The 26,365-nt window shown below is 40.1% G+C and overlaps 1 protein-coding gene across 10 annotated transcripts in view; it reads left to right on the top strand.

Annotated features, from left to right (window-relative positions):
• Nucleotides 1-26,365, top strand: part of TANC1 (tetratricopeptide repeat, ankyrin repeat and coiled-coil containing 1) — a 183,717-nt gene that overhangs the window by 130,964 nt on the left and 26,388 nt on the right. For all 10 annotated transcript variants that reach the window (XM_072982655.2, XM_072982627.2, XM_072982661.2 and 7 more), the window contains 8 exons: nucleotides 2-253; nucleotides 8,977-9,102; nucleotides 12,154-12,435; nucleotides 15,126-15,277; nucleotides 18,184-18,415; nucleotides 20,880-21,046; nucleotides 22,419-23,026; nucleotides 25,934-26,042. In XM_072982655.2, coding sequence (XP_072838756.2) covers nucleotides 2-253; nucleotides 8,977-9,102; nucleotides 12,154-12,435; nucleotides 15,126-15,277; nucleotides 18,184-18,415; nucleotides 20,880-21,046; nucleotides 22,419-23,026; nucleotides 25,934-26,042 — 1,928 coding nt within the window. The remainder of the gene's footprint in view (nucleotide 1; nucleotides 254-8,976; nucleotides 9,103-12,153; nucleotides 12,436-15,125; nucleotides 15,278-18,183; nucleotides 18,416-20,879; nucleotides 21,047-22,418; nucleotides 23,027-25,933; nucleotides 26,043-26,365) is intronic.

The following is a 26,365-nucleotide window of genomic DNA, read 5'->3' as shown; positions in this document are numbered from 1 at the left end:
GCAACTGTAACAAGTTCATCTGAAAATGATGACCGCAGTGGATCCAGCCTGGAATGGAGCAAAGATGGGAGTATCAGAACTGTTGCCCACCAAGGAATTATTCTAGAACGGAGGACAGATAATTGTTCACCAGTTGCAGAAGAAGAGTCTTCCGAGAATTTGCCAAAGGTGGAAGTGTCTTCTGGAGATGGTCCAGTTACTTACACTCAGAACTCTGGCTCTTTAGTAATGCCCCGACCCAATTCTGTGGCAGGTAAGGAATAGCTGAAGTAAGCTAGGATAGAGTGTGATTTACCTCTTTTATTAAAACAAAACAGTATCCTTCTCCTTTAGTGCTGAATGTCTAATAGTATGGAATGGTTTTCAATCAGATTATATCTGAGCTCTGTTATAATGGCATCTTGTCTGGGAGAGCAAGCACTGATGAGTGGGAGCTTCAAAAATCTCCCACCTAGCATGGCCATTGGCCAAGCTAGTTTGGGCATTTGGGGTACAGTGGTGTCTCGCTTAGCGACATTAATCCGTTCCGGAAAAACATCGCTAAGCGATTTCATCACTAAGCGATTTTAAAAAGCTCATAGAAACGCATTAAAACACGTTTAATGCATTCCTATGGGCTTAAAAACTTACCTTTCAGCAAAAATCCTCCATAGCGCCGCCATTTTCGCTGCCTCTTAAGCAAGGCAAAACAGTGGGTGGCCATTTTGTTTTTCCAGTGGCCATTTTGAAACCGCCGATTAGCTGACCGAAAATGGGGGCTTTGCGATGATCTCTTCCCCGCAATCATTGCAAAGCGAATTTTCCCCATAGGGACCATCGCTAAGCGATCGCTTTTGCGATGGCAAAAAGTCCATCGCTAAGCAATTTCGTCGCTCAACAGAGCGATTGCTAAGCAAGGCACCGCTGTATTTGTATTCCCCAAAAATTAACTTCCCCAGTCTGAGTGTAGAGTGGGAATCATTCTCTCTCTAAATTGAGTTAGAAAACAAGCCATAGAACAAACTCACTTCTTAAAGGTACTTCTTAAAAGTGCAGACATAGACTCATGCAATTGGAGTTTGAAAGGCTCCTAAATGTCCTTTAGGCCCACTCCCTGGCAAAGCAGGAAATCTACAGCTAATGCATCCCTGGTGGATAGCCATCCAAACTTTTCAACAATCTCCAATGAAAGACGGTCCACCACCTCCTTAGATAGTCCCTTCCACTGTCAAACAGCTGTTCTCCATAATGTTTACTGGAATCCCCTTCCTTGACATTTGAATCCAACAGGTCTTAACCTTCTGGGGCAACAGAAAACAGGTGTCCTTCATCTTTTGTGTGGCAGCCTTTCAGACCTGTTTGGGACGGTTGCATCACCACAACACATTGCAGGTTGTGTACTGGGACAGGTCTGGTATCCCTGCAACAGAATGCTATCCTAAGAAAAGACATCTGTCAAAGTACCTTTTTCTTAAGATCATAATGAATGCTGACAATATCTGTTGTATCAGAATACTCAACACATTTTATATGGAATATGAAACAGGGCCTTTCTGCTCAATTTTCTTCTTCTGGGAGATTTTGCAGATCCATTAATAGAGGCCCAGTATGCTGACCCCCTTCCAGTTGTTTTAAGCCTCTCCAGTTGTATTTTCCCTTCACAACAACAAAGTAATATTAGACTTAGAAGAGAAACCTCCTGTGTGTATGTATGTATGACTTTGGTTCTTTTGGAAATACATAGTTAGCATACTTTATTGTTCATTTAAAAAAAATTATCTGAGATCTAACGATTATTGGCTTCAGCCGTGCTCTGAGATACAGATAGCAGCAGACACAGGTAACATTAAGAGAATGTATGACAGTATCAAGCAGGCTTTAAAGGTCTAATACAGAAGAAATCTGTTCCTTTGAAGATGGCTACGGACGTGATCATCCAGGACCGAGTAAAGCAGATGGAACGCTGGGTGCAGCACTACTTTGAGCTATATTCTAGAGGGAACATAGTAACCAAAGAGGCATTAAATAACATTGAGTGCCTGCCTGTCTTGGAAGAGTTGGACAGCGAACCAACTTTAGTAGAAATAAAAGCGGCCTTGGATTCCCTCGCCTCTGGTAAGGCACCTGGGAAGGATAATAGCCCTACTGAAATGCTGTAAAGAGACCATCACCACCGAGCTATTTGAAATCTTTTGTCTTTGCTGGAAGATGGAGTATCACAGGACATGAAGGATGCACACATCGTCACATTGTACAAGTACAAAGGCGACAGGGATGACTGCAGTAAGCTACTATGGCATCTCTCTTCTCAGCCTTGTAGGGAAGCTGCTTGCCTGTGTCATGCTGAAGAGGCTCCATGTGCTTGCAGACAGAGGCTGTCCAGAATCACAGTGTGGATTTCGAGCTAATGGATGCACCATTAACATGGTATTTTCTCTCAGACAGTTGCAGGAGAAATGTAGGGAACAATGACAGCCACTCTTTGTGGCCTTCATAGATCTCACAAAGGCTTTGATTTGGTTAGCAGGGATGGTCTTTTTAAAATCCTTCCCAAAATTGGATGTCCACCTCGACTCCTTAACATCATCAGGTCCTTTCATGAGGAAATGAAGGGCGCTGTGGTTTTTGATGGATTAACATCAGATCCCTTTGACATCTGGAGTAAAACAGGGCTGTGTCCTTGTGGTGACACTGTTTGAGATCTTTTTTGCTGTCACGCTGAAGCACGCTTTTGGAACTTCAACAGAAGGTGTCTATCTCTGGACTAGAGCAGGTGGAAATATTTTTAATCTCTCTAGATTGAGAGCAAAGACCAAAGTCCAGCTGAAATCCATGCAGGAGTTCCTCTTTGCCGATGATGCAGCTGTTGTTGGCCATTCTGCTGAAGAGCTCCAACAACTGATGAATCGTTTCAGTAAGGCCTGCCAAGATTTTGGACTAACAATCAGCCTGAAGAAAAAACAAGTCATGGGCCGGGGCATGGACTCACCTCCCTCTATTATCATCTCCAAACAAGAATTGGAGGTTGTTTATGATTTCGTGTACCTTGGCTCAATGATCTCTGACACTCTCTCCCTAGATGTCGAGCTGGATAAACGCATTGGGAAAGCAGCTACCATGTTCTCTAGACTCACAAAGAGAGTATTGCTTAATAAGAAGCTGACGGCATATACCAAGATCAGGGTCTATAGAGCTTGCGTCCTGAGTACACTCCTGTACTGCAGTGAGTCCTGAACCCTTTGTGCACGGCAGGAGAGGAAGCTGAACCCGTTCCATATGTGTTGTCTCTGATGCATTTTTTGTATCACCTGGCAGGACAAAGTTCCAAATAAAGTAGTCCTAGAATGAGCTGGAATTTTTAGCATGTATACATTACTGAAACAGTGACATCTGTGTTGGCTTGGGCATGTCGTGAGAATGGCTGATGGTTGGATTCCAAAAGATTTCCTTTATGGAGAATTAGTGCAGGGAAAGCGCCCCAGAGGGAGACAGCTACGATACAAGGATATCTGCAAGCGGGATCTGAGGGCCTTAGGAATGGACCTCAACAGATGGGAAACCTTGACATCTGAGCGTTCAGCCTGGAGGCAGGCGGTGCATCACGGCATCTCCCATTTTGAAGAGACACTTGTCCAGCAGGCCGAGGCAAAGAGGCAGTCCCGAAACCAGCAAAACCAGGGAGCCGGACAGAGGACAGATTGACTTCAGTGTGGAAGGGATTGTCACTCTCAAATTGGCCTTCTCAGCCACACTAGACGCTGTTCCAAGACTTTTCTATTCAGAGCACATTACCATAGTCCTTCGAGACTGAAGGATGCCTACACCTGAGATCTATATAAAAACATATGTTCTAGTCGTCAGCATAGGGCATTAACAATACTGAAGTTTAATTAACTGAAACAGGGAGAAGCATCTTAAAGTGTTATTGGCTTAAACACTGTTGCTGTAGTAAGCTGCAGCTAGAGTATGTCAATTGAATCAGTGGATATTGGTGAATCAACTCTTCCATATGTTCCATTGATTCAAATGGGTGTGCTCTAGTTGTGACTTACAATGCTAACTTGCAGGATTTCTGCCAATGTATGTATCATTTCAAAGCACTTAAAATACTGGAATTTCCTTTCATTTTATTCATTTTTAAGTCAAAGCTCACCAGTGTCTTAACAGTTTTATCCTGCATGTTTTTGCTTTTCATTAATGATCCTGTCCAACGTGATGTCCTGGACTTGTCAAAGTCCACTATAGTGGTATGGATCAGATACATGCCTTCTCATCAGTTAATTCTTAGCTGATTTCCATGGAACCTCTGGTTTCAGTCCTTTCCTGGCCTGTGCAGCAACCCCATGGATGCCTGGACTAGCAGTTCTCATCCCCATAGAGGAGTGAAAAATTTCAGTATCACACTGGAAGAGGAGCATGCCTTGCCTTCTTTAAGAGCTGTCAGGGCTGTTCAAGGACATTTAGCTGCTTAAGGGAAGGCTGCAAATAGCTCCCCTTCCCCATTCAACTTAAAATGCATAATATCTAAGGCCGACTAAGTCGTTTTGACACCTAAAAGGAGAAAAACCCACAAGCACTGCTCCTTGTCCAGGTATTAATAGTAATAAAACAATGAGCTAAATAGCCAGCAATTTGCTGCACTTACATGACATCCAGGATCTGCAGCTTGAGGCAGCTGTTTCATTCTGCTTTGTCGCAAGCACTTCTGAATATTGCTGAACAGTCCTGGCATAGTGAAATGATTCCTGATCATGGTCAGGCCTTGCAAATGAGTATTCTCAGCCTGGAAGAAGCTGCTTGGGTTCAAGTACATGCCTTGGCATAGCTGCTGCTTTCTGTCCCTATGGAGGAGTGTCTTCATGCTGGAAGTGCCTTTGCGCTGAACCTTGGATAAGGTGTTGGCGGAGGTGTTGGTCTGAACCTTGGCGGAGGTGTTGTTGTGAATCCTTTCCCTTCAGTTTGGGTCGTGGCAGCTGTGATCAGCCGCAAGTTGCAGCACTAAGATAGTGCCTCCTTTTCACTTTTCTGGACAAGTCTAAATTTCATTGAGGAGACTTCGGTGTTTTTAATGCTTTTTGTTGTTTCCCTAACACATAATTGCTGACGTCAACCCTCTGAGCCTCTCCTAACAGAACTGAGAAGATGGTTGATGGGTCACAACGTTTGTAGACAATTTTTTTTTCAACTGCTGGGACAATAAAATATAGTTACTTGAATATGTTGATGCCTTTTACTAGCAACGTGGCCCAAAGGAATACAATTTGAATATTATTTTTAATGGATATATAGAGAAATGGAACTAGAGTTCTTAGTAGACAAATGCTTCGAATAGCACTTCCAGTTCAGAACTGGTCAGACTAATAGCTAAGGGAGGTGTATTGGCAAACTGTGCCAGCTAACAAACAGTAGCAAGCAGATTAATTTTAGATACTTGCTCAAAACCTTTTCCCACTGTTGATGAGAACTCAGAGATAAAATACTTTCCTGCTTCAGTGGCACGATTCCCTTGAGCTTCTGTAGTGGAAGGAATTGCAACTTAGCTGTGTTCGTACTTTAGGTTCATGCACTACTTCCTGCATACAAATGGGGACAAGTGGGAACTAGTCCAGAAATCTTTAATGAGATTGGTTACTGTTCTGAATGTTCACAGCCTTCGCCCCTGAGCACAAACCTACAGTTAGAAATGACGAGGTAGCCCTTAGTACGATCTAAGATGTGTCTGTTTCATAGCCTTTGTTCTGGAGTATCATATTTGTCACTTTGTTCTATCGTTGGTATGACTTAAAGCTCTGCTTCATTTTCCTTTCTGGCTTCTTTATCTACAGACACTTTGTTTCCTAGTTTCTATTACTCATTTTTACATTATTATTATTTTTATCTGTGTTTTACTAATATTTAGTAAGTATAAAAACTGTTTATAACATTGCATATGTCTTCAGGCTGGTGATAAAAATTCCTGATTTTTCTTAAGGGTCGAAAGCTGTAATAAAAACAATAATATAGAAAAGTCTTTTCTGGATTTAAAGGAGCACTTAGTTGATATAAATCTTTGCTAATAGCTTAATACTGGAGTTACATCTTCCCATAACGAACTAGATTTTGTGCAGTGGTGAGCCTAGAGCCTAGGGAGTCAGTATCAGTATTCATCCAATTCTGGAATGACTTTTAAATTCGCGAACTGTTACCTGTTTTTTTTATATATATATCAGAAGGATACAAATAGATGCACAGATTTGATATCTACTTCTGAAAAGCGGATTTTTTTAAAAAAAAAAAAGTCAGAAGAGCAATATCTTTTTGATACAAAATAAGCAATATATATTGGTGTCAGTTTCATTGAAATCCTTCCAGGGCACTCTAGGGTGGAAGACAAGTGGATCCCTGCTGAATGGTGAATGCCTGGCTGGAAAAGAGGTGGCCCTCCAGTTCAGTGCATTTGATCCCAAACCTTTTCTAAATTAAACTATCAGTAGTGGCTGGAATCCTGGAATTCATAGCACACCAAAAAGTTACGCTGATGTGACTTTGCTGGGCTTTACACCCAGGCAAAACACACTGCACAGTTTGATTGTGCAGTCAGTCATGGAGTTCCCAACTGTGCAGTGTGCATATTGTAAGACATTTATTTCTTTGTAAATCTGTAGAATTTCAGACGTTGCAGTGTCGACTGCAGTCTATTCCATTCAGTTCAATAGAACGTGTTTAGGAGAATTTCCTGAGTCATGGATTTCTTTCATGTTTCTATTGCCTCTGCTCATAGATACTGACAAGGTAAACTACTCTTTCAGTTTAGAAAGCAGTGTGTAGCTTTCAAAAGGTAAGCAAAACCTTTGGCAGTTGTACGGCCTCCCCTACACATTAGTTTCAGTTCCTGACCACTGAGAGTCTGCTTTTTATGACCAGTTTATTTTCCAGTACATTTCACAACCCCCTTTAGGGCTTTTATGGTTAGACATGTATCTCTCTCTTTTTTTTTTTTTGCAAGAATGAAAAGCTGGATATCAATGGATGATTGTTGATGTGCTAGATTCTGTGAAATATTGCACAAGGTGCCTGTCTGTCCCTTTGCAAGATTTTGAACTGTCTCCTTGTCAGGGTTGGTCTGCCAATAACTGAAAGAAATCATTGGGGCAGGAGATTTGTGTTAGCTACCTACCTTGCTGTGTTTTGGCATGGACATTCTGAACAAATAGACTGCCAAAGTGGCTATTAAAAATGCAGTTCATGCTTTGTCTTTGATTTACTACCAGACAGTGAATCAGTAGTTTTAAGTCCTTCATGATGGTTATTTTATGCTAAAAATATAAACCACAAAGAAGCAGATTGAACTGAAAAAAATTAGAACTTTGAGCCAGACAGCTTATGGCAAAGATAGCTTATTTTGCAAACTGTCTCTCAGTTTTTCAGAAGCAGAAAGTCCTCTATGCTTTAGGGTTGTTTCTATTCACAGAACTATTTCCCTGTGTAGATTTTTTGTTTTTGCTGATGTGATGATTTCTAGATAGTTTAAACATTTAACAATGGGGAAATATATCCATATATATATATATAAAATATAGTAAGTCATTGGAATTTTAGGTCCATGGCATGTGATGATTGACAGTTTAAGAGAAAACAATAATTTAGCTGTTAAATTTTATACTTTGGAAAGCTCAAGGCCATGTTTTTTAAAAGTTATTGGGCTGCCAAATGAGGAAGAATTTCAAGGCTAGTGGTTTTAGGATTGGGTTTAGTTTTTATTATTATTATTATTATTATCATTACCATGTATTGGCCAAAATTCCTGTTTGTGCAAAGTTATGCAGAGGGAGCTGACAGCATCATCAACTGATGATGGTAACATTTAATATAATCTAATTAAAAGTTTTCTGTCCCCCCCCCCCATTTTATGTCCTGAGACTCCCTAGGGCTTCCATATTCCCCTAGGGAGACCTTTGGGAGCCTTGGCATGGGGTTGTGGGGTGCTTTAAAAGTCAAAAGTCGCTCCTGGAATGCCCCTGGCAGGATAAGGACTTCTTGGTGTCAATGCGGCCATTAACTTTTGACTTTTAAAGCCCTCTCCCTTCAGTCCATTATGTTTATAGCACATTCTTCCTCCAAGGAACTCAGCAAAGCCTTGTAACTTGACATCAGTTTTATAAAGTTTTCTTTGTCTCAGCTCAGGTAGTAAACTGAGTGGTAAATCATGGGAAGCTAGATGGTGATCTAGCTTATGGATACGATTCTTATGCTTATGGATATTGCTATGTCTTTTTGAAACCCTCAACCTTCTCTCTACACCTGGATTCCTGTTGGTACTTCACTTAGAGATAAAAACAGGTGATGGACAGGGCCAGATCATGTTTCTTCCCTTCTGCTCTTTAAATTCTTTCTTCTTAAAAGTGTGGGGATTCTTTTTCTGTTTTAAAATGTGTTGTACCGGTCAGGCTTTTTCAAGACACTGTACAAAATCACTTGATAAGCTTTCTGTCTAGTAGTGGTGCTATTTTGTTGAGTTATACCACATTGTGTTTTAGTTTTTGCCCTCATTGATTATAATCGGGGATAGCAGGTAAGGGACTGAATACCCATAAGTTGTTTGGGCTTTTCTTTTTTCTTTTTTGTAATATTTCTTTTTTGTAATATTAAGACATACATATGCTCCTTTTCCATTTTTTTTTTAGCCCTTTTGTTCAATAATGTGACTTCCTGAAATTCTGTAAAATCTCACATTTATATTTCAATTTGGACTTGGCAAGATCTAAGGGCAAGATCTAAGGGGTTATATGCTGGTGTACATGTGCTGAGGCACACTTTTACTGGTATGCCCTAAACCAGGAGTTAATAAACTCTGCCCCATTCCATGTTTATAGAGCTATGCCTGGCCACTATTTATGAGACGTTATTTCTGAATTCTATAGCTGGTTTGTATGCCAATAAAGGTTTATTATTATTATTATTATTATTATTATTATTATTATAGCTGGTTAATCTGACCAGCTAATATTCTCATTACAGCAACAAGTTCCACCAAGCTAGAAGACCTGAGCTATTTGGATGGGCAGAGAAATACTCCATTGCGGACCTCAATTCGCTTACCTTGGCACAATACTGCTGGAGGAAGAGTTCAGCAAGAAATAAAAGGTAATATATAAACTACAGACCTTTTTATTTTAGGATGCCATTACTATCTGATAGAAGGTGCAAATATGGGGCAGCAGTGTTAGCTTAGACAAAAGCTCTAAAGTCTTTTCCCTTCTATTTTGCTGTAATCTTAGAACTCTTCTGTCCCGTTTCAGTCTTACCTGCCATTTGGACAGATTACTATAAGAGGGGTGAACAGGTCCATAGATGACAAAAGAAATGGTTCTGGTTATTGAGTTTTATGGGGGGAGGTTCTAGGTGTAAGAGTGAATGCTTCTGCCTCGGCCTCAGAATTTCTTCCCAGTTGCAAGAAATGCTGAAAGATTCCATTTGTGGCTTGGGGTGGATGAGAATTTTGCTTCCATTCTAGTTTTAGAATTAATAAAAATTTACAGTTGTCTCCAATGTGCAGATTAAAAAATGACTTTAAGAGAAAAGGGAACTGTGACAGAGGTCTCTGTCTCTATAGTATAATTCAAAAGCATGCAATATACTGTTTGACGTTTTGTTGCCAGAAGTTACACGGCATAAAGCTGATGACAAATCAGACACAGCAGTTTCTTGGAAATTAAAATGTTCTGATTCTCCCACACCCAAAAGGTTCCCTTGAGACCCCTTTCATTGGGAAGAAACATTGGGCGAAACAGAGGGAGTCTTTAATTTCTGAAAGATGTTGCTGGCAGTAAAATCATCCTACCAGAGATGATTTTTTTTTAAATTAAAGACACCCCACCCCCACTGTACTGTAGTGGAAAGACTGTCAGATTAGGAATACATTGATTCAAATTCCCACTCAGCCAAGGAATCTCACTGGGGAGTAAGAGAAGCAATGGTAAATCATTCCTTGAACCCTGTCAGGGCAGCCAAAAGTTGGAAATCACTTGGTGACCTGTAACAACAAGTCATCAATATTAAGCCAGCCTTCATGTCTATTAGAGAGGTAATCCCCCCTGTAATTTGTTCTGCTTGGTATCTACTTTACTCATCTGATCAAAGATGGGCCTCATCCTCTCTAGTTCTTCTGCGTAAATCCATCCATAGTAAGGAAGGGTAGAATTCTTCACACCTAGTTTGTGTGATTGTGTTTCACAGGAATGATGTGATGATTGACTCAAAGATGTATATAGGAAAGGACAGAGGCTAAATTAATATATGCCAATAGGAACATTAGATCAAATTCAGGAGCTAGTTAACCTAAATTTTAAAAAATGTTTTTGGATGGCCATTAAATTAGCAGGTCAACTGCTCAATGCAATATGCATGATTGTGGCAGTTTCTCTTAAACATGTTTAAGAAGGTTAAAGGATCCCCTAAACTCCAAGTAGGAATTATTGTGAGAATCATTGGAATCATCGTGTTTAAATTGGGACAGTTAACTTGTTTTATTCGTTCTTCCCATTGTGTTTCTTCATGTCTTGGTTTTCTATTTTGGATATAAGAGACAGAGAGAATGCTTGCTTTGTATGCCGCCCATGAATACTGTATATTGAGGTGCAGTCATATAAATCTAGTCGTGTCACATTCCAATAGCAGCAAATAAGAAACAAATTGGGATACACATTAATTTGTTGTGTACAATACTTGTGATTTGTACTAACTGTAGGTATGAACACATGCTGAATACCAGTAGGACAGGAAGGTGTCTTATAATGAGCCAAGCTATTGGTCCATCTTACTCAGTATACGCTGCAATAGGTGACTGTTTCTGCATGAAAAGCAAGTAGTCTGCCACAGAGCTGCAGAGCTTCTTCATTTTTTATGTTTCTGTCATTCTGCAGTTGTCATTTTCTGTGTTTGAAGCCGAACCCAAGATGTTATATAAGAGGAGCCAGTTAATTAGTCAGAGGAATCTGTGGGCATGTTGCCACCGTGTCACTCCTGGAATATAGAAATCAGCCCAGAGGGGGTATATGGGATTCTTGGGTGTGATTGGCCTAGATCTGAATTTATCTGTGGTACATTTATGCTCAATTCAGTGACAGTAGCAACACTGGAGCATTACACAGGGAGTGGGAAGCAGTGACTTAGCACACTCCTCACGTGGCTTCACCTATATTATATTGAGTAACAAGTGTGTCTATATTTTTGGACAATGAGAAGAGAAATGGTCTTGACACTGTATTTAGCATGGTTATATTGCACTTTAATATTCTACGCAGGGGATATAGTTTAAGGCAGAGTGCACTTTGATTGCCCATCTTAATTGGTTGGCTGTTCTTCAGTTTTCTAGAACCAGCTTCTTCCCAAGACCTCCTTTGACCTCAGAATCATACTGAATAGTTTACCTGTATACAGAACTTGACCTTATGAGATCAGATGCCCAGGTGTGTGATGCTAAAACGTAACATCTGAAATCCTGTTTGTGCAAACTTACACTAGGAGAACCGGATGACATCATCACCTGCTACAAAAATCTTTAATTTAATTAAAAATGTTTTATTCCCCCTCCCTTCAGGTTCCAATGCTCCCTAGGGATCCCCTTCCCTAGGGAAGCCTTTGGGATATTAAAGGCTTCCACCTGAGGCTCCCAGAGGCTTCTCAGGGAGCTCTAGAAATTGAAAAAAAAGGGAGGGTAGGAAATGTTTAAATTAAAAATTTCCATTGCTGGGTGATGACATCATCTGGCTTACATGGCATAAATTTATGCCAGCAAGATTTCAGACAATATGTTGCATAGACTAGATTCAGTTGTTACTCTCAACTGCAATAGACCCATTAAAACAATGTCATTTACAGAAGTGTTGATTTACAAAAATCATATTGCTTCAATTATATTGGTACTTGAGACTGAAAATTCGATTTAACTCTATCTTTCTAGACAGACTTGAAAAGGAAACAAACTCTAAAACTTGGGTTTGTATAAAACATGAGAAGAATCTATTCAAAATTTAAAGGCAGACTTGAATTTCAGTATGCATTTTCTGCTTTGACATAGTTTTGTTTCAGGGCCCTTTTGACAAAGAATGCTATGAACAAATTAGTTTCTGATTTAAAATAATTTTTTCATTGCTTAAAATTTTGTCTTTTAATACTTTCTTTCCCTTCTCTCAGCACGTTTTGTCCCTTATAAGCCTCAAGACATTTTGCTGAAGCCACTATTGTTTGAAGTGCCAAGTATAACAACAGACTCAGTGTTTGTCGGAAGAGACTGGCTGTTTCAAACCATAGAGGAAAAGTTGAAGAATACAGAGCAGGCAGAAACCAGGGGAGCTGTTATTATTGGGAATGTGGGATTTGGGAAGACGGCTATTATTTCCAAGCTGGTGGCACTTAGCTGCCATGGAAGTCGCATGAGGCAAATTGCTTCCACCAGTTCTAATTCTTCTCCAAAAGGTATGTATGTATGTATGTTTGTTTTAAAAAGGTTTATTTCCACTCAATCATAACAGTGAAAACATGACTGTTATTTACGTTTTCTGAAAATCTTTATGGAACGAAAAATTTCCATTAGTTGCTCAGAACATAAATAGCATTTCCCTCCTCCTCCTCTGGGTGCCTTTTTTATTTGTGGAAACAAACCTTGTTTCTTCACACAACTTATTGTCCTCTTCCAGACTTGAACCTGATTTCTCAGGTCCTGCCTGGCAGAACGTGTCCATGAGAGGGATCATGTGACACATTTGGGTGGATGGATGTAAGAATTAGGGTCTTTGTAGGGGAAATACGTGAAGTAATTGTGGAGTTAGATCCCTTTTGGAGGTTCCCCAGGCTCCATCATTTTTGAAGTTTAGACATCTTTTAAATACCTTCCTATTTCAACAGACCAATAAGTAACTTTACATCTTTGGGTTTACATTTTTAAAATCTGTTGTTTGGAATGTTAACGTTTTTTGTGCTGTTATCTGCATGGATCGCAAGGTGCAGTATATGTAATTTAAAATAAATGTGTAGCTCACCATCATGGTGGTATGTACTTTGCTAGTATTCCTGGTGTACTGCAGTGAGTTTGATTCTTTTAGAGATTTTAATACACTTCTATATTGAATTTTAAAATGCCACCTGCCCGCCCTTGATTTGCACATTTGTCTGTATTTCTTTAGTCAGTCTTCTGTGATAGCCTGTCCTGATGTGTTGAGAAGATTTTTGAAGAGGAGGGTTACACTGCCTTGTGGCTTTTAGTGGTGTGACTTTCCAACTTGTTAATAAGAATGTTGAAGAAGGCAGTAGGGGCTCTTTGGACCCCTGGAAAACATCATTGGGGCCCCCATGAATAAATACAAGAACTGTTATGTTCACTGTGTGGCCTGATGTTCTCTTGGATTGTGTTCTATCAGAACCCACCCTTTAGTAAACCAACTTACGTATTAGCTGGCAATGAAGAAGAGAGAATCCATTGGTATATCCATTCCCATTCTCCTGCTGCCTGCATTAATCAGATACAGGTGGTGTCTAAGTTGTTCAGGATAAATTTGAAGGCTCAGATCAGCAGATTTCCCTTATTGCTTCAAAAAAAAAAATACTGGAGAAATTGGCAGATGAAAGAAAGATACAGGATTTCAGCCAAAACTGTAGCTGGCAGTTTGTGGCTAATAGATCAGCATTTGTAGATGTGCTCAGTGCAGCTCTATGTAGCAAATATTGGAGAATTTGGTTGATTCCTTTTATAGTTATCAGAGTAGGTGGAACAAACAAAAACAGAGAAAGCATGAAAGAATAGCTTAAGTCTCAGTAGCTCACCCCGATTCACAGTGACTAGCACTTTCTATGTTAAAAATCACCTTGGAAGCATTTAAGTCGGGGAGGAAAAGGTATATTTACAGTTGTGATCCCTAGTTACAATCAGAAGGATAAAAAGAAAAAAGAAAGGTGAGTCTCAACCATGTAGGAGATAGATCCTCTGTGCTGGCCGCATGGTTGGAGATCAGGAGAGGAGAGAGAAGCTAATTAACAAAGGAAATGAAGCAAACAGATTGGAAGAGGGGAGGGGCAAGCCCGATGTGGTAAAAATAACTTTTCCAATAGGTTAGTGGGAAATGAAAATCCTTTTACCTCATTAAAGCCCCCCTCCCCCTGATACCTAGTGTTAGAAAGCATGCAAAATAGTTACTATCTCAACAATAAGAAACTAAATCTGGAGAGCAAGCACTGAAAAGCTTCTCCTACTGTTTCTTGTACTGTATAGCCCTTTGCCTTCCTGTAAATTCAAGACTGTATTTATTTATTTATTTTTGCTTTATTTCTGTGGCCCAGTATAACTTTTGAATTGTCTCATTTTGGAACCAGAGAAAAGTCCACAAAATAGACAGATGACTTCTAGGACCCTTCTCACCCTGGCATCACCTCACACTTTGGAAAGCTTCTGAGGAGCCCTGCTAGGTGTGGTGGGGTGTGTAGGAGGATCCTTGAAAACAGGGCTCCCCTCATGGAAAGCATTTTGGTCACTTTCAGCCTCCTCCCTCAGCCCTGTGTGTCATGTCCTGCTCATCAGGGTGTTTCACATCTTGGGAAAGGGTTTAAGAGGAAATGCTGTGGGTTCTATTCTGGATCAAGCCTATATTTTCCTCACATTTGTAGAATCTGTTGCTTCTTGCCCTGGAGTTTTTGTCAGTTAGACTGAGGACCATTGAATCCCACAGCTGATGAGTATGTCTAGTTTTCAAAATGGTAGACTTTTTGGAGTGAGGTGGTGTGTGGCAAAATGTGGTGACATTGAAAATGTTAGTATGAGAAATTTGGGTTATACAGAAACAAGTGTTATTTGAAATTGTCGTTTTAGAATGAGGAAGAGTGTGTCTATTATTACCAAGAAATTAAAATGCTTCTTTTCCCTTTCTGTTTTTGATTTGAATATATTCTGTTATGGGATCACCAAATTAAGGGCAGCAGATCTTCAAAGCAGAGGGATGAAAGTATGCAAGTACTATATAAATGAAGTCATCAGTCACAACACATGAGGACAGGCTGGAGTGTTCAAACAATTTTAATCTTTCTGTAGGAGACTAAGCATTGCCAAATATAATTTATGCCACAAAATGTGCATTACTAGTTATAATGCCAGTGTCTGCCTCTCTGTTTCCCCACAGCCAGTGACCCCAGTCAAGAGATTCCTCTCAGCCAGTTACCCCCTTCTGTTGTTACCTCAGCTGGTGTCAGTGCAATCAAAACTTTGAACGCCCCCCCTGCTCAGGAAGATCAGAACCAAATGGGAGATTCAGTTAGACATCTTGCTTCAAAGGTAATACCCTAATCCTTAACAGACTCTGCTGAGTTCTACCTAAAACATTTAGGATTGTGTGCATTCCACCTGTCATAGTGTTCCTCTTAGAAGAATCTGGGATACTTGGAAGCATAGTGTATCAGTCAGGTTCATGTGTCTCTGTTCTCTTTTTGAAAATATAAATGTATAAATATAGCATACAGTTCACTTTAGTGAAAAGACAGAACATAACCTTGATGACTAGGTCTTGATTTTTATTTTTATTTTATTTTTTATTTTTTGCCCATGTCCCCCCACCCCTTTATTTTCTGACTATGTCAGGGAAAGCCACGGCTTTGTTTGAATTATGGGAATTATTTTTGGGGTTCTTCAAATCTGGCAGATGTTGATCCATAATTCCGTAGGAAACTGCTGCCTTTTCCATCCATTAAAGAGTGTTCGCTATAGCTTCCTGCAGCACGTGTACCCGGGTGGGAAGGAGGAGGATAAAACATTTGATCTAGGCAGCTTACAGTACGTTCGTCACTGAGATATCTAACGGTTATATAAACTGGAATTATCAGCAAATTGCACCACAGACTTTCTAATGCATTTATTTTTGCAAGAAGGATTGTGAAAGGAGGAAAGCCTTGCAAAGTGTTGTAAACAGAAGAGGATTTGGTTTGGTATTGAAGTATTACTTTGTCCAATCTTTTACATAAGAACTGTCCTGATGTTGTCAGTGTTATATTTAGAGCTTGACAGAATATATTGAGTCAGTTCCAACCAATTTAAGGTACCGTTTTATACATCCGTGCTTGGGATTAAGCTATGTGGAACTTGGTGAGGGGGAACGTGTCTGTGTAAAAGGTCCATAGGTTTGCCAAACTTAAATTTAATGTCCTAATTTAGAGTGCAGTTAAATTCACAAGAGGAAAAATGTGATGGCTATCTCGTTCACCTATATAACAAATTAAAAGAAAAGTAGAATTATGATTGCTAGCATTCTAGGTCATAGATTGATTGGACTGCATTTGTTTTAAAGGGGGGGAATCTAAATTTTTGAAAACTAGGCTGCATTGTTGTAGTTGCCATTCATAACTGACAAATGGACTTGGGCTTCTGGGCTTCTCTGTGTCACTGGGAGCTTTTCAGACGAGGCCAGTTCAGTGTCACACTGGACCTGTAGAATCAGTTGGAATTTTCATCATCATCATCATATTTGAACTGCAGAGCTGGAATGAACCCTGTGGATCACTGAGTCCAGCCCCTGTCAAGGAAGCACAGTGGGGAATGTTGCTCCCAACCTCTGGCTCTGCAGCCAGGTGCCTTAATCCACTGGTTCTTAACCTTGGGTTACTCAGGAGTTTTGGACTGCAACTCCCAGAAGCCTTCACCACCAACTGTGCTGGCTGGGGTTTCTGGGAGTTGCAGTTCAAAAGCATCCGAGTAACAAAGGTTAAGAACCACTGCCTTAATCCACTGAGCTATCCAGCAGTTGGGGTCCAAGGCCCAAACTACATACAGTGTAATTCTGCCTTGAATGCACTGCGGCATTTTAGTTTCACAAATTGCCAGAGTGCACCCTTAATGCAGTTTTCAATCTGTTTTGTGTTCATGTAGGGGACCCTTAAGATTGCTCACTGTTGCAATCCTGATCCAAATTAGGGCCCTTATGATTTAAATGTAATATTATGCAGTGCTTGCACTTCAGCTACATCTTTTCCCTCCCACTGAAGCCCTTTTCCAAAAAAAGAAAGAAGTGCCCCTCTGTAAAGAAGCTAAATATTTTTTCTCCCTTTCTGGATCAAGCGAGTCACTTATGGGAGCTGGGTTGTGTGAGAGTTAGAGACCTAATTATGTTCTTTACAAGGATGAAGAGGTCCCGAAATTCTGGCTTTCAAAGCAGAAGCAAAATTACAACATCTTATTATACAGAGCATTTACGGCTTGATCTTGATCTACTGGTACATGTTCTTTAGGCTCCAGTGATTCCCAGAAAAAACGTTCCTCTGAAATAAGAGTCCTTGGTTAACATCTCAATAGTTGTAGAGTTGACTAAGCAAATGATGCTGAGCTTCCTCAAGAATATTAGCACAGAACATAATTGCTGAAGTTATTTTAGAAATACAGTATTTTTCCATCTGTAAGATGCTACTTTTTCCTAAATTCATTACAGTAAAAATTGAGGGGTGTCTTTTACACGGAAATAAGCTGAGATAGCTGAGGAGAGAACAAAACGGCACGTACCTTGCCTCTGTAAATGGGCTTCAGTCACGAGGTTTAGCTTCCTACAGTCAGGAGACTTATGAAATTGATGTCAGCTGACTCTGAACAAACCAGTTGGAACACATCTCCTTGGAGGTGGAGTCTGTAGGTTCAGATTCAAAAGAGACTCAAAATATCTGATGTTCTGAGCCCAGAGGCTGAATCCTTAAAGCTACATTTTCTTAATTTTCAGGTTAGAAAATTGGGGGGAGGGGAAGTCTTATAAATTGGAGCATGTTATAAACAGAAAAATATAGTAAGTGTGATAAGTTCTATGTTGAATGTCTCCTGATTTTGGAAAGAAACATGTTTCTTTTCTAGACTAGTGAACACAGACAAATGTAGAGTTGAATTTCTGCTTTTCAGATAAAATACACCATTGTAATTCTGCTGTTGCATAGAAAATTGTGTTAGATTTTACACTACTGAAGATCAGATACTGGGCGGGGTGGTGGTGGAATCCTGGTTGCTGCTTCGCATTTTAAATACTAAGACAAAGGGGCTATGAGATCAGCATAGAGAGGGGAAATGAGTGTGTTGTTCTTTGGAATTTTGTCCTCTGGAATAATTCAGAAGATAATAAAAGTGCTTTTAGCATGGCTTCCCACTGTTTTTATTGTTCATTACTGGAAGCTTCCAACATAAATTCTGAACAGTGTTTTTGTTTTTTTTTAAAGGTTGTTGCCTATCACTACTGCCAAGCCGACAATACTTACACATGCCTTGTCCCAGAATTCGTGCATAGTATTGCAGCTCTGCTCTGCCGGTCCCATCAGTTAGCAGCGTACAGAGACCTTTTGATAAGGGAGCCACACCTACAAAGCATGCTTAGCCTTAGGTCCTGTGTTCAGGATCCCGTGGCAGCGTTCAGAAGAGGAGTACTGGAACCTCTAGCAAACCTTAGAAAAGGTAGGCCAAATAGATTCCACACCCCTTCATTTGTGATTCCAATTATACCATCAAGACGTGTGTGAAATGTTCCTAGCAGTGGATAGGAGACAAGTCTGCTCATGGGTGGAACGGAATTTGGTTTATTTTGAACAAGGTAGCAAAGCCTGGCCAAGAAGTAAAACATTTCAGAGTAGTGATCAAATATTTTGAGAAACACATTTGGGAAGGCCCAATAAGCTGATACGTTTGCCTTAAATAAATAATGATTGGTCACATTTTTATCAAGACATTATTAGGTTATAATTGTGCATCTATACTGATGCACTTACAAGTCTGTAGTGCATATAAGACATGAATTATTCATGAAGCGCTATAAATCCATTTGCGAAATGGAATCTTTAAGGAAAATTGGTTTGGCAACTTTTGTTTATCGGGAAACAATATAAATAATTCTGGGAAAATAACGGGCTTGTTATTGTAGCACATATGTAGATATAAGGAGAATATTCTCCTACAAGGAGAAACTAGACATTTGGTCATTTGGGAACATGAATCTCTACTTCTCTGCTGCAACGTGTAGCAAAGTTCTAAGAACAAGATTGTTTAGTAGCTATTTTCATCTTATTGCTGGTCCTCTGATTGCCTTCTAGTTTTTTCTTCTTCTAACAATGCTACATTGATGCTGGCTTTCTGTGTTCTTCCTGTAATCCACTTTGGAGTATAGTATAGATTCATGAACTGTGACCTCTTAATCCAGGCTAAAAGATCTTCTGCTACTCAGGGTGTTAAGTATCTTTCCCAGATCTTTTGATGCATTATAAATTGTCTTATAACCAAGTTTATAGATTAATGTTTCAGTTTTGAAGAGAGCAAAGTGACTGTACTGTTTCCATTTCTTATATGTGATTTTCTGTAGGGAAAGATCTTATAATTACTGATGTCACATGATTCGAATGTGTTTAATTAGAATATTTAAAATGATAGTGAAAGAAATTAGGCAGTTTGTGTAGGGTTTTTCCCAATACACTGATGAAGTGTGTGGATTCTAAAATGTACGCTTTGTCAGAGTTTATACAACTACTGACTAGTTTTTAATTGTGTGAGTATTTTTGTAACTTTATGCAGAAGAAAGATCAACTTAAAACATACAGTGGGGTCTCGACTTACAAACTTAATCCGTATTGGAAGGAAGTTTGTAAGTCGAAAAGTTTGTAAGTCGAATCAGCATTTCCCATAGGAATGCACTGAAAACCATTTAATCTGTTCCAGCTGTTTTTGATTCTTAGGTTGAGGGGCATTTCCCATAGGAACTAATGCAAAGCCGGTTAATCCGTTCCTACCACTAGGGGCAGAATTTTTCTTTTTTTCGTTTTAACCTAAATGACAGGTTTTTAAAAAAGGAAAGAAAAGAGGGAGAGAAGGAGGGAACAGACACCTTTTTAACAGAACACCCTGAAAAGCACATTTTCAGCCAAGACAAGCACCTTCTGGGAAAAACCAAGCACCTTTCAGAGAACAGATCACCTTGAAAAGCACCTTTTCAATCAAGACAAGCCAATACAAGCACCTTTTGGGGAAAAGGGGGGCAGCAAAGGAGGGAGGGAACACCTTTTAAAAATCCAAAAACCAAAAATTTAAAAAGTGCCAAAAATAAAAATACAGTCCGTACCGCACTGTACCAGGCAACACCAGCAATACCAGGCAGTACCAGGCAGTCTGAAGACTGTCTCCAAATCCACTCTCAAAATGCTGGGAAGAGCGAGGAAGCAGATAAGCACCCTCTTCACTGGCCAACGGTTAACTGAAAGTTCAAATTTCATGCTTTCCCCACCTCAAACACATTTTTTTTGTTTGTAACTCGAATCTAAGTGTGCAAGTCAAGTCAATATTTTTCTATCAGAGTGGTTTGTAAGTTGAAATGTTTGTAAGTCGAGCCGTTTGTAAGTCGAGGGTTGACTGTAGTTACCATATTAAATCCTTTGTTCAATAAGTATCATGGAATGGTGGGTGCAGTTAGCACACTAGCACTGTAGCGGAATGTAAAACAACTGTGAGACAGGAATGTAGATCTATCTCCAGAAGTTGGAAGTAAAGAGGAAGGTGCATCAACAGGGAGCTTCTACAGTAACTAATTCTAGCACACAGTGACCCATAAAGAAAAAAGGAAAACACCAGAAATATCTGTAACAATTTCTGAACAACGTATTAATTATGAATATTTAGATAGGCAGACCTGTCTGGAACGCCAGAATGTATTATATGGATGGGTAATAAAATTTCATTTAGCTTGTTGATACAGAAGATGTCATCATGCGCAAATGGAGGCATACTTTTCATATTTTGGGTGAGTAGGTACAAGAGATATGTACAAAGGTGTGCACCCTATTATCATTTGTTCACTTTTTCTGAGAGAGGGGGAAAACCCTAAAACATATTGAGACAGTGTCCACCTTTATTGCTTATCCACTGTATTGTTTTTCAGAACGGAAAATTCAAGAAGAAGACTACATAATTTTGATAGATGGCTTAAATGAGGCTGAATTTCACAAGCCTGATTATGGGGACACCATTTCTTCATTTATTGCAAACATCATATCTAAATTTCCTTCCTGGTTAAAACTGATCGTGACAGTAAGAACAAACTTTCAGGTAATGTTTTAAGAACATGTTGCTTTAGTTGTTGTTAAGAACTTTTTTAAGGCAACAGAAGTCTGATTCTGCTGTGATTTTGATTAGAGAAAAAGAGTCTGGAGGCTGAACTTACAGCTAAGGCAGGACTTCTGTGAACCACATGTACCTGAGAGTAGCCGTTCCTCACCACTCTTAGCCACTGTGGATGCTAGTAAGGCAAAAGCATGTGCCGGCTATTGGGGCTGTAATATTGGCATTTGTGGCATATCCAATGAAAATGATTTGTCTAATATCCACATAGGTCTTCCTGAAACTGGGTTTTGCTCCTTATTGTCTGTGACATGGTTGGCCTTTAACACATATTCATGTTAGCCAAAATGTGAAATGCAGTGGCAAGGGCAGCCATGACAACAGCAGCAGGCCAGTGCTGTCCTCTGAGAGTTGCAAGAAGGCATACAACACAGGTTGCCAGAAGTGGGCAGTTTTAACTCACACTTGCTTATTTATTTATTTGCCTTCAGCATCTCTCCTGGAACAGTGGAGGGCTTCTTGTGCTTGACATGCTTCTTTCCAGTGCAGCCTTGTTAGAACAGACATTGCATGCCCTGTATCCTAGTTCTGAAGGATAGATAGCAGACAGCAATTTGACCAAAGGAAACTGTGGCCAAAGGAGGCGACCCCGAAGAGATCAACCAGGGCAGCAAAGAAGGTCTTTAGCAACAATAGGCCAACACAGGTGGGATGACCCTTATAAAAAAGGTACAGCCTGGAGTTTTTTCACAGGTGTGAATAACATAGGGATTCTGCTGCTGTTTCTTGGCGGCCTTGTTCTTTTGATCTGAACTCATAGGGACATTTGATTTGTAGGTTTCCAGTACAAATCTTAAAGTCAGAAGGACAGACAATGTGGAGATGCTTATTAATGCTCATAATACATTTCCCGTCATTGAAGAGTTACCAGTTCAAAGTGCAGGTCTAGAACCAAGGGATGAATAAAACAATATAAAAACAATTTGTTGTCACATATTACAGGTGGAAAACTAATTGCCAAGGAGAAAAGTTCTAGGCTGCTCTTTTTCTTATTGTGCTGATTTTGTGTTTGCAGTGACCTTCTCTTCCCCACTACACTAAGAAGCATTCAGCTAGTCTATTCTTTTCGTGGGCTTTCACTGCTTTCTTTAGACCATATAATTATATGTTCATTCAGTAATCCATACCTCTCCCAGGCCTTCATTTTGACTCACCCAAACGTTATCCACCTCATCAACCGTTTTTTAAATAATGGGATTTCTCTGCATTTAGGAAGCTCAGGTTTTATTTACATACCTATGAAGTTTCTACAGTTCTAGAAAGTTCTTAACTCCTTCCTTCTCTTTTGTTTTTAATACAGGAAATAATAAGCTCACATCCTTTCTTCGCAATCTCCCTAGATGATTTTCCCGACAACAAGGAGATACAGGCTGACTTGAACGCATATATTCAGTACAGGATTAACGCCAGCCAGGATATTATAAACAATATATCTCTTAATGGAAAAGCTGATGCCGCTATTATTGGGAAAGTGAGCAACCACCTGATCATGAGGAGTATGGGATCCTACCTCTACTTAAAACTTACACTAGACCTTTTTCAGAAGGGTCACCTAGTGATCAAAAGTGCGAGCTACAAGGTAGTTCCAGTTTCCCTTTCCGAGCTTTATTTACTTCAGTGCAATATGAAGTTCATGACAAACTCATCGTTTGAGAGAGCCCTGCCAATCCTAAATGTCGCTCTAGCATCACTTCACCCAATGACAGATGACCAGATTTTCCAAGCTATTAATGCCGGCCAGATATATGGCGAACAGGAATGGGAAGAGTTCCATCAGAGGATGGAAGCCCTTTCAGGCTTTCTGATAAAACGGCGTGACAAAACACGAATGTTCTGCCATCCTTCCTTCAGAGAATGGCTTGTTTGGAGAGCAGACGGTGAAAACACTGATTTCTTATGTGAACCCAGGTAAACTGAAGCACTATAGTATATAGCAGTTACTAACAGCAGTTGGTAGTTTCTGTAACCTTTAACAAGGAGAATAAACTGTGAATGAGACATGAATATTCTAAAAGAAAAATGCTTTTAAAGCCACGTTTTAAAGGTGTTTGGGGTTGAAACTGAAGTATAAATTGTAAATTAATATCAGAAATGGGAAGCATACCTAAGCAGAACTTAGTATTTTTCAGAAATGATTGAGCTGTATATAACATAGATTCAGTGGCACCATTGCACAATGGAGGAACTGATATATTTCTTACTGCTGTGAAGTTTTCTTCATAATTCTGCAGCCACACTCTTATATGTCAAATACCAAGCATTGAAAATGCTTGTGGTCCTTTCCTGCGCCTCGTGGCGCAGTGGTTAAACCACTGTACTGCAGCCAAAACTGTGCTCAAGACCTGGGGTTCAATCCCAGGTAACCGGCTCAAGGTTGACTCAGCCTTCTATCCTTCGGTAAAAAGAGTACCCAGCTTGCTGGGGAGGCAATGTGTAGCCTGCATAATTGTAAACCGCCCAGAGAGTGCTTGAAGCACTATGGGGTGGTATATAAGCAGCATGCTTTGCCTTGCTTATTTGACAACAAGCCCTTTCAATCTTACAGAGATTGGGAGGCACTGTTAAAAGAGAGGATAAAGTGATAGGAATCTATAAAGGATTTAATATAGTCTGGAATTCCAATTTTTTTCCAGTTACTTGTATCTTTTATTTTGTCCTTCTAATCAGTTGTAATTCTATAACTAAAATTGGGAGTGTCTCTGTGATGGGATTACTGATGTCTACCATGACATTCATATAATTAAAAAAATTGCTGTTTGGCAGCATGACAGTCCAAAATTAGAACCTGTTCAAAATTTAAAGAAGGGAAGTGAGTCTGCAGGAAAGACAAGCTTTCATCTGAGGCAATTATTTTTGTGAGACAGAAGTGCCATCTGCATGCTAGAGCTGCTTCTCTACTTCAGCTGCTTTCCATCCCAGAGCACTGGGGTATGGGAAGTATGGCCCCCAGTTCTGGGTGTGCCCCCCCCCAGTGGGTCTGTTTATCTAGACTTGAGGCATCCTTCAGATCTTTTCGATTTATTTTAAGACTACACATCTCAAAGGGTCTTTAAAACAGAAAACGTTCAAAAGCAACTGGAGACATGGTGATGGGAGGGCAATGATATATATATTTTTAAAAAACTCATGAATGCTTTGCTGATTATGAAATTAAGTAGCACTCTTAATCATGGCTTAAATCATGGCTTACTGGATTCACCTCAAGGAAGGATTGCTTTTGTATTGTTTGTTCACTAATTTTTTATTTATTTATTTATTTAATTTAATTTAATTTAATTTAATTTAATTTAATTTAATTTATATGCCGCCCACACTACCCAAAGGTCTCTGGGCGGCTTACAGCATTTAAAATGCAATAAAGATATGTACAATTAAAATACAATTAAAATATATATAAAATTGCCATCAGACCCACAGCTAATATTATTTCAGTTAAAAGCCTTCTGGAACAGGAAGATTTTGACCTGACGCCAAAATGTCATCAGTGTCGGCGCCAGACGAATCTCAGTCGGGAGGGCGTTCCATAGTCTGGGGGCAGCTGCCGAAAATGCCCTTTCTCTACAAGCTGTCCTTCTTACCTCCTTGAGGGACGGCTCTTTCAAAAGGCCCCCCTGGCTAGATCTTAACTGCCGGGTAGGCTCATATGGAAGGAGGCGATCCTTCAGGTATCCAGGGCCCAAGCTGTTTAGGGCTTTATATGTCAAAACAAGCACTTTGAATTGGGCCCGGGCAGCAACTGGTAACCAATGTAACTTATACAGAATCGGCTTGATATGTTCCCTGGCGGCCCCACCACTCACCAGCCGCGCCGCTCGATTCTGAACCAGTTGCACTCGCCGGACCGTCTTCAAAGGCAGCCCCACGTAAAGCGCATTGCAGTAATCTATACGGGATGTTACCAGTGCATGTGTAACTGTCATGAGACTCCGCTTGTCCAGGTAGGGCCGTAGCTGGTATAGTTTCCGCAGCTGGAGGAAGGCGCCCCCGGCCACCGAGTCTACCTGGTCTTCCAGTGTTAGACTGGGGTCCAGGAGCACCCCCAGGCTGCGGACCCTGTCCCTTAGGGGGAGTGTAACCCCATTCAGGGCAGGGAGATGTCCCTCCAACCTGTCCGGCGAAGCACCCACTAACAGCACTTCCGTCTTGTCTGGATTGAGTTTCAATTTATTGACCCTCATCCAGTCCATGATCAGGTCCAGACATGAGTTCAGCACAGAAACCGCCTGTGGATTTTGCCTGGTGGATTGGGTTTGTAGCTGACAGATCCACTGCATGATTTTATAATTTCAGCAATGCTGTTTGGTGTAAAAGTACTTTAAAATATTATTTAGGTATAGTGTTTTAAAAAAGACATTGGTGAAAACATAGTACATGAAGATGGATTCCTTTCTTTGCATTCAGAGTGGTCAGCCTGGTCGTGTTCACATCGCTTTCAGCAGTGAGAGGAAAAGAAACATGAAGGGTACTGTGAAAAACCAATCCAAACCAGAGCCTCCTAAGAGAGAGAAGGCATGTAGCAGGCATCAGCAGACACTAGTTTAGATCACCCATGACTTGATTTGATTTAAATGTAAGATGAACAGCCTGTGTTTTCCTGCTGAATGCTTCACAGATGTTTGAGAATGAAATAGCACAAGTATTTTCTGTCTGCATAAGTGTAAACAAACCTTGATATTTAGACTTCAGGGTACAGAGGGAAAATGAAAGTTGTCCTTTGAAATAAGACAAATGAGTGGTGTGAGGAACTAGGAAACAAGTGATTTTAGGCCTTTTTAAGATCCCTTTTATATTCTGTCTTTTTGTTTCAACCATTAGGAATGGGCATGCTCTCCTAGCATTCATGTTCTCTCGGCAGGAAGGAAAACTTAACCGTCAGCAGACAATGGAACTTGGGCATCATATTCTTAAAGCTCATATTTTCAAGGTAAAATCTGTACCTGCTTTTGCTTTCTAGTGTCCTTCCTTCCCTCCTTCCTCCCTCACACCCACAATATGGTAATGTTTCTTTTTACGTATCTCCTCTTGGTTCTTTGGGCTATGCCTAGATAATGAACTCTGAATATATATGACATATATCCTGAACTATTTCAGAAGATATAAAGCAAAATACTAGTCTGTTGTTGTTGTTGTTGTTGTTGTTGTTGTTGTTGTTGTTGTTGTTGTTGTTGTTGTTGTTGTTGTTGTTGTTAAGCTGTGATAACTTTTTCCTTGATTTAAAAAAATGTGCTTACTTTAATTGTGCAACAA

This window comes from Pogona vitticeps, chromosome 1 (genome assembly GCF_051106095.1).
Source record: "Pogona vitticeps strain Pit_001003342236 chromosome 1, PviZW2.1, whole genome shotgun sequence".
Lineage (NCBI taxonomy): Eukaryota > Metazoa > Chordata > Lepidosauria > Squamata > Agamidae > Pogona > Pogona vitticeps.
Note: the sequence above shows the minus strand (reverse complement) of the source record. Positions and strands in the feature narration are given on the sequence as shown.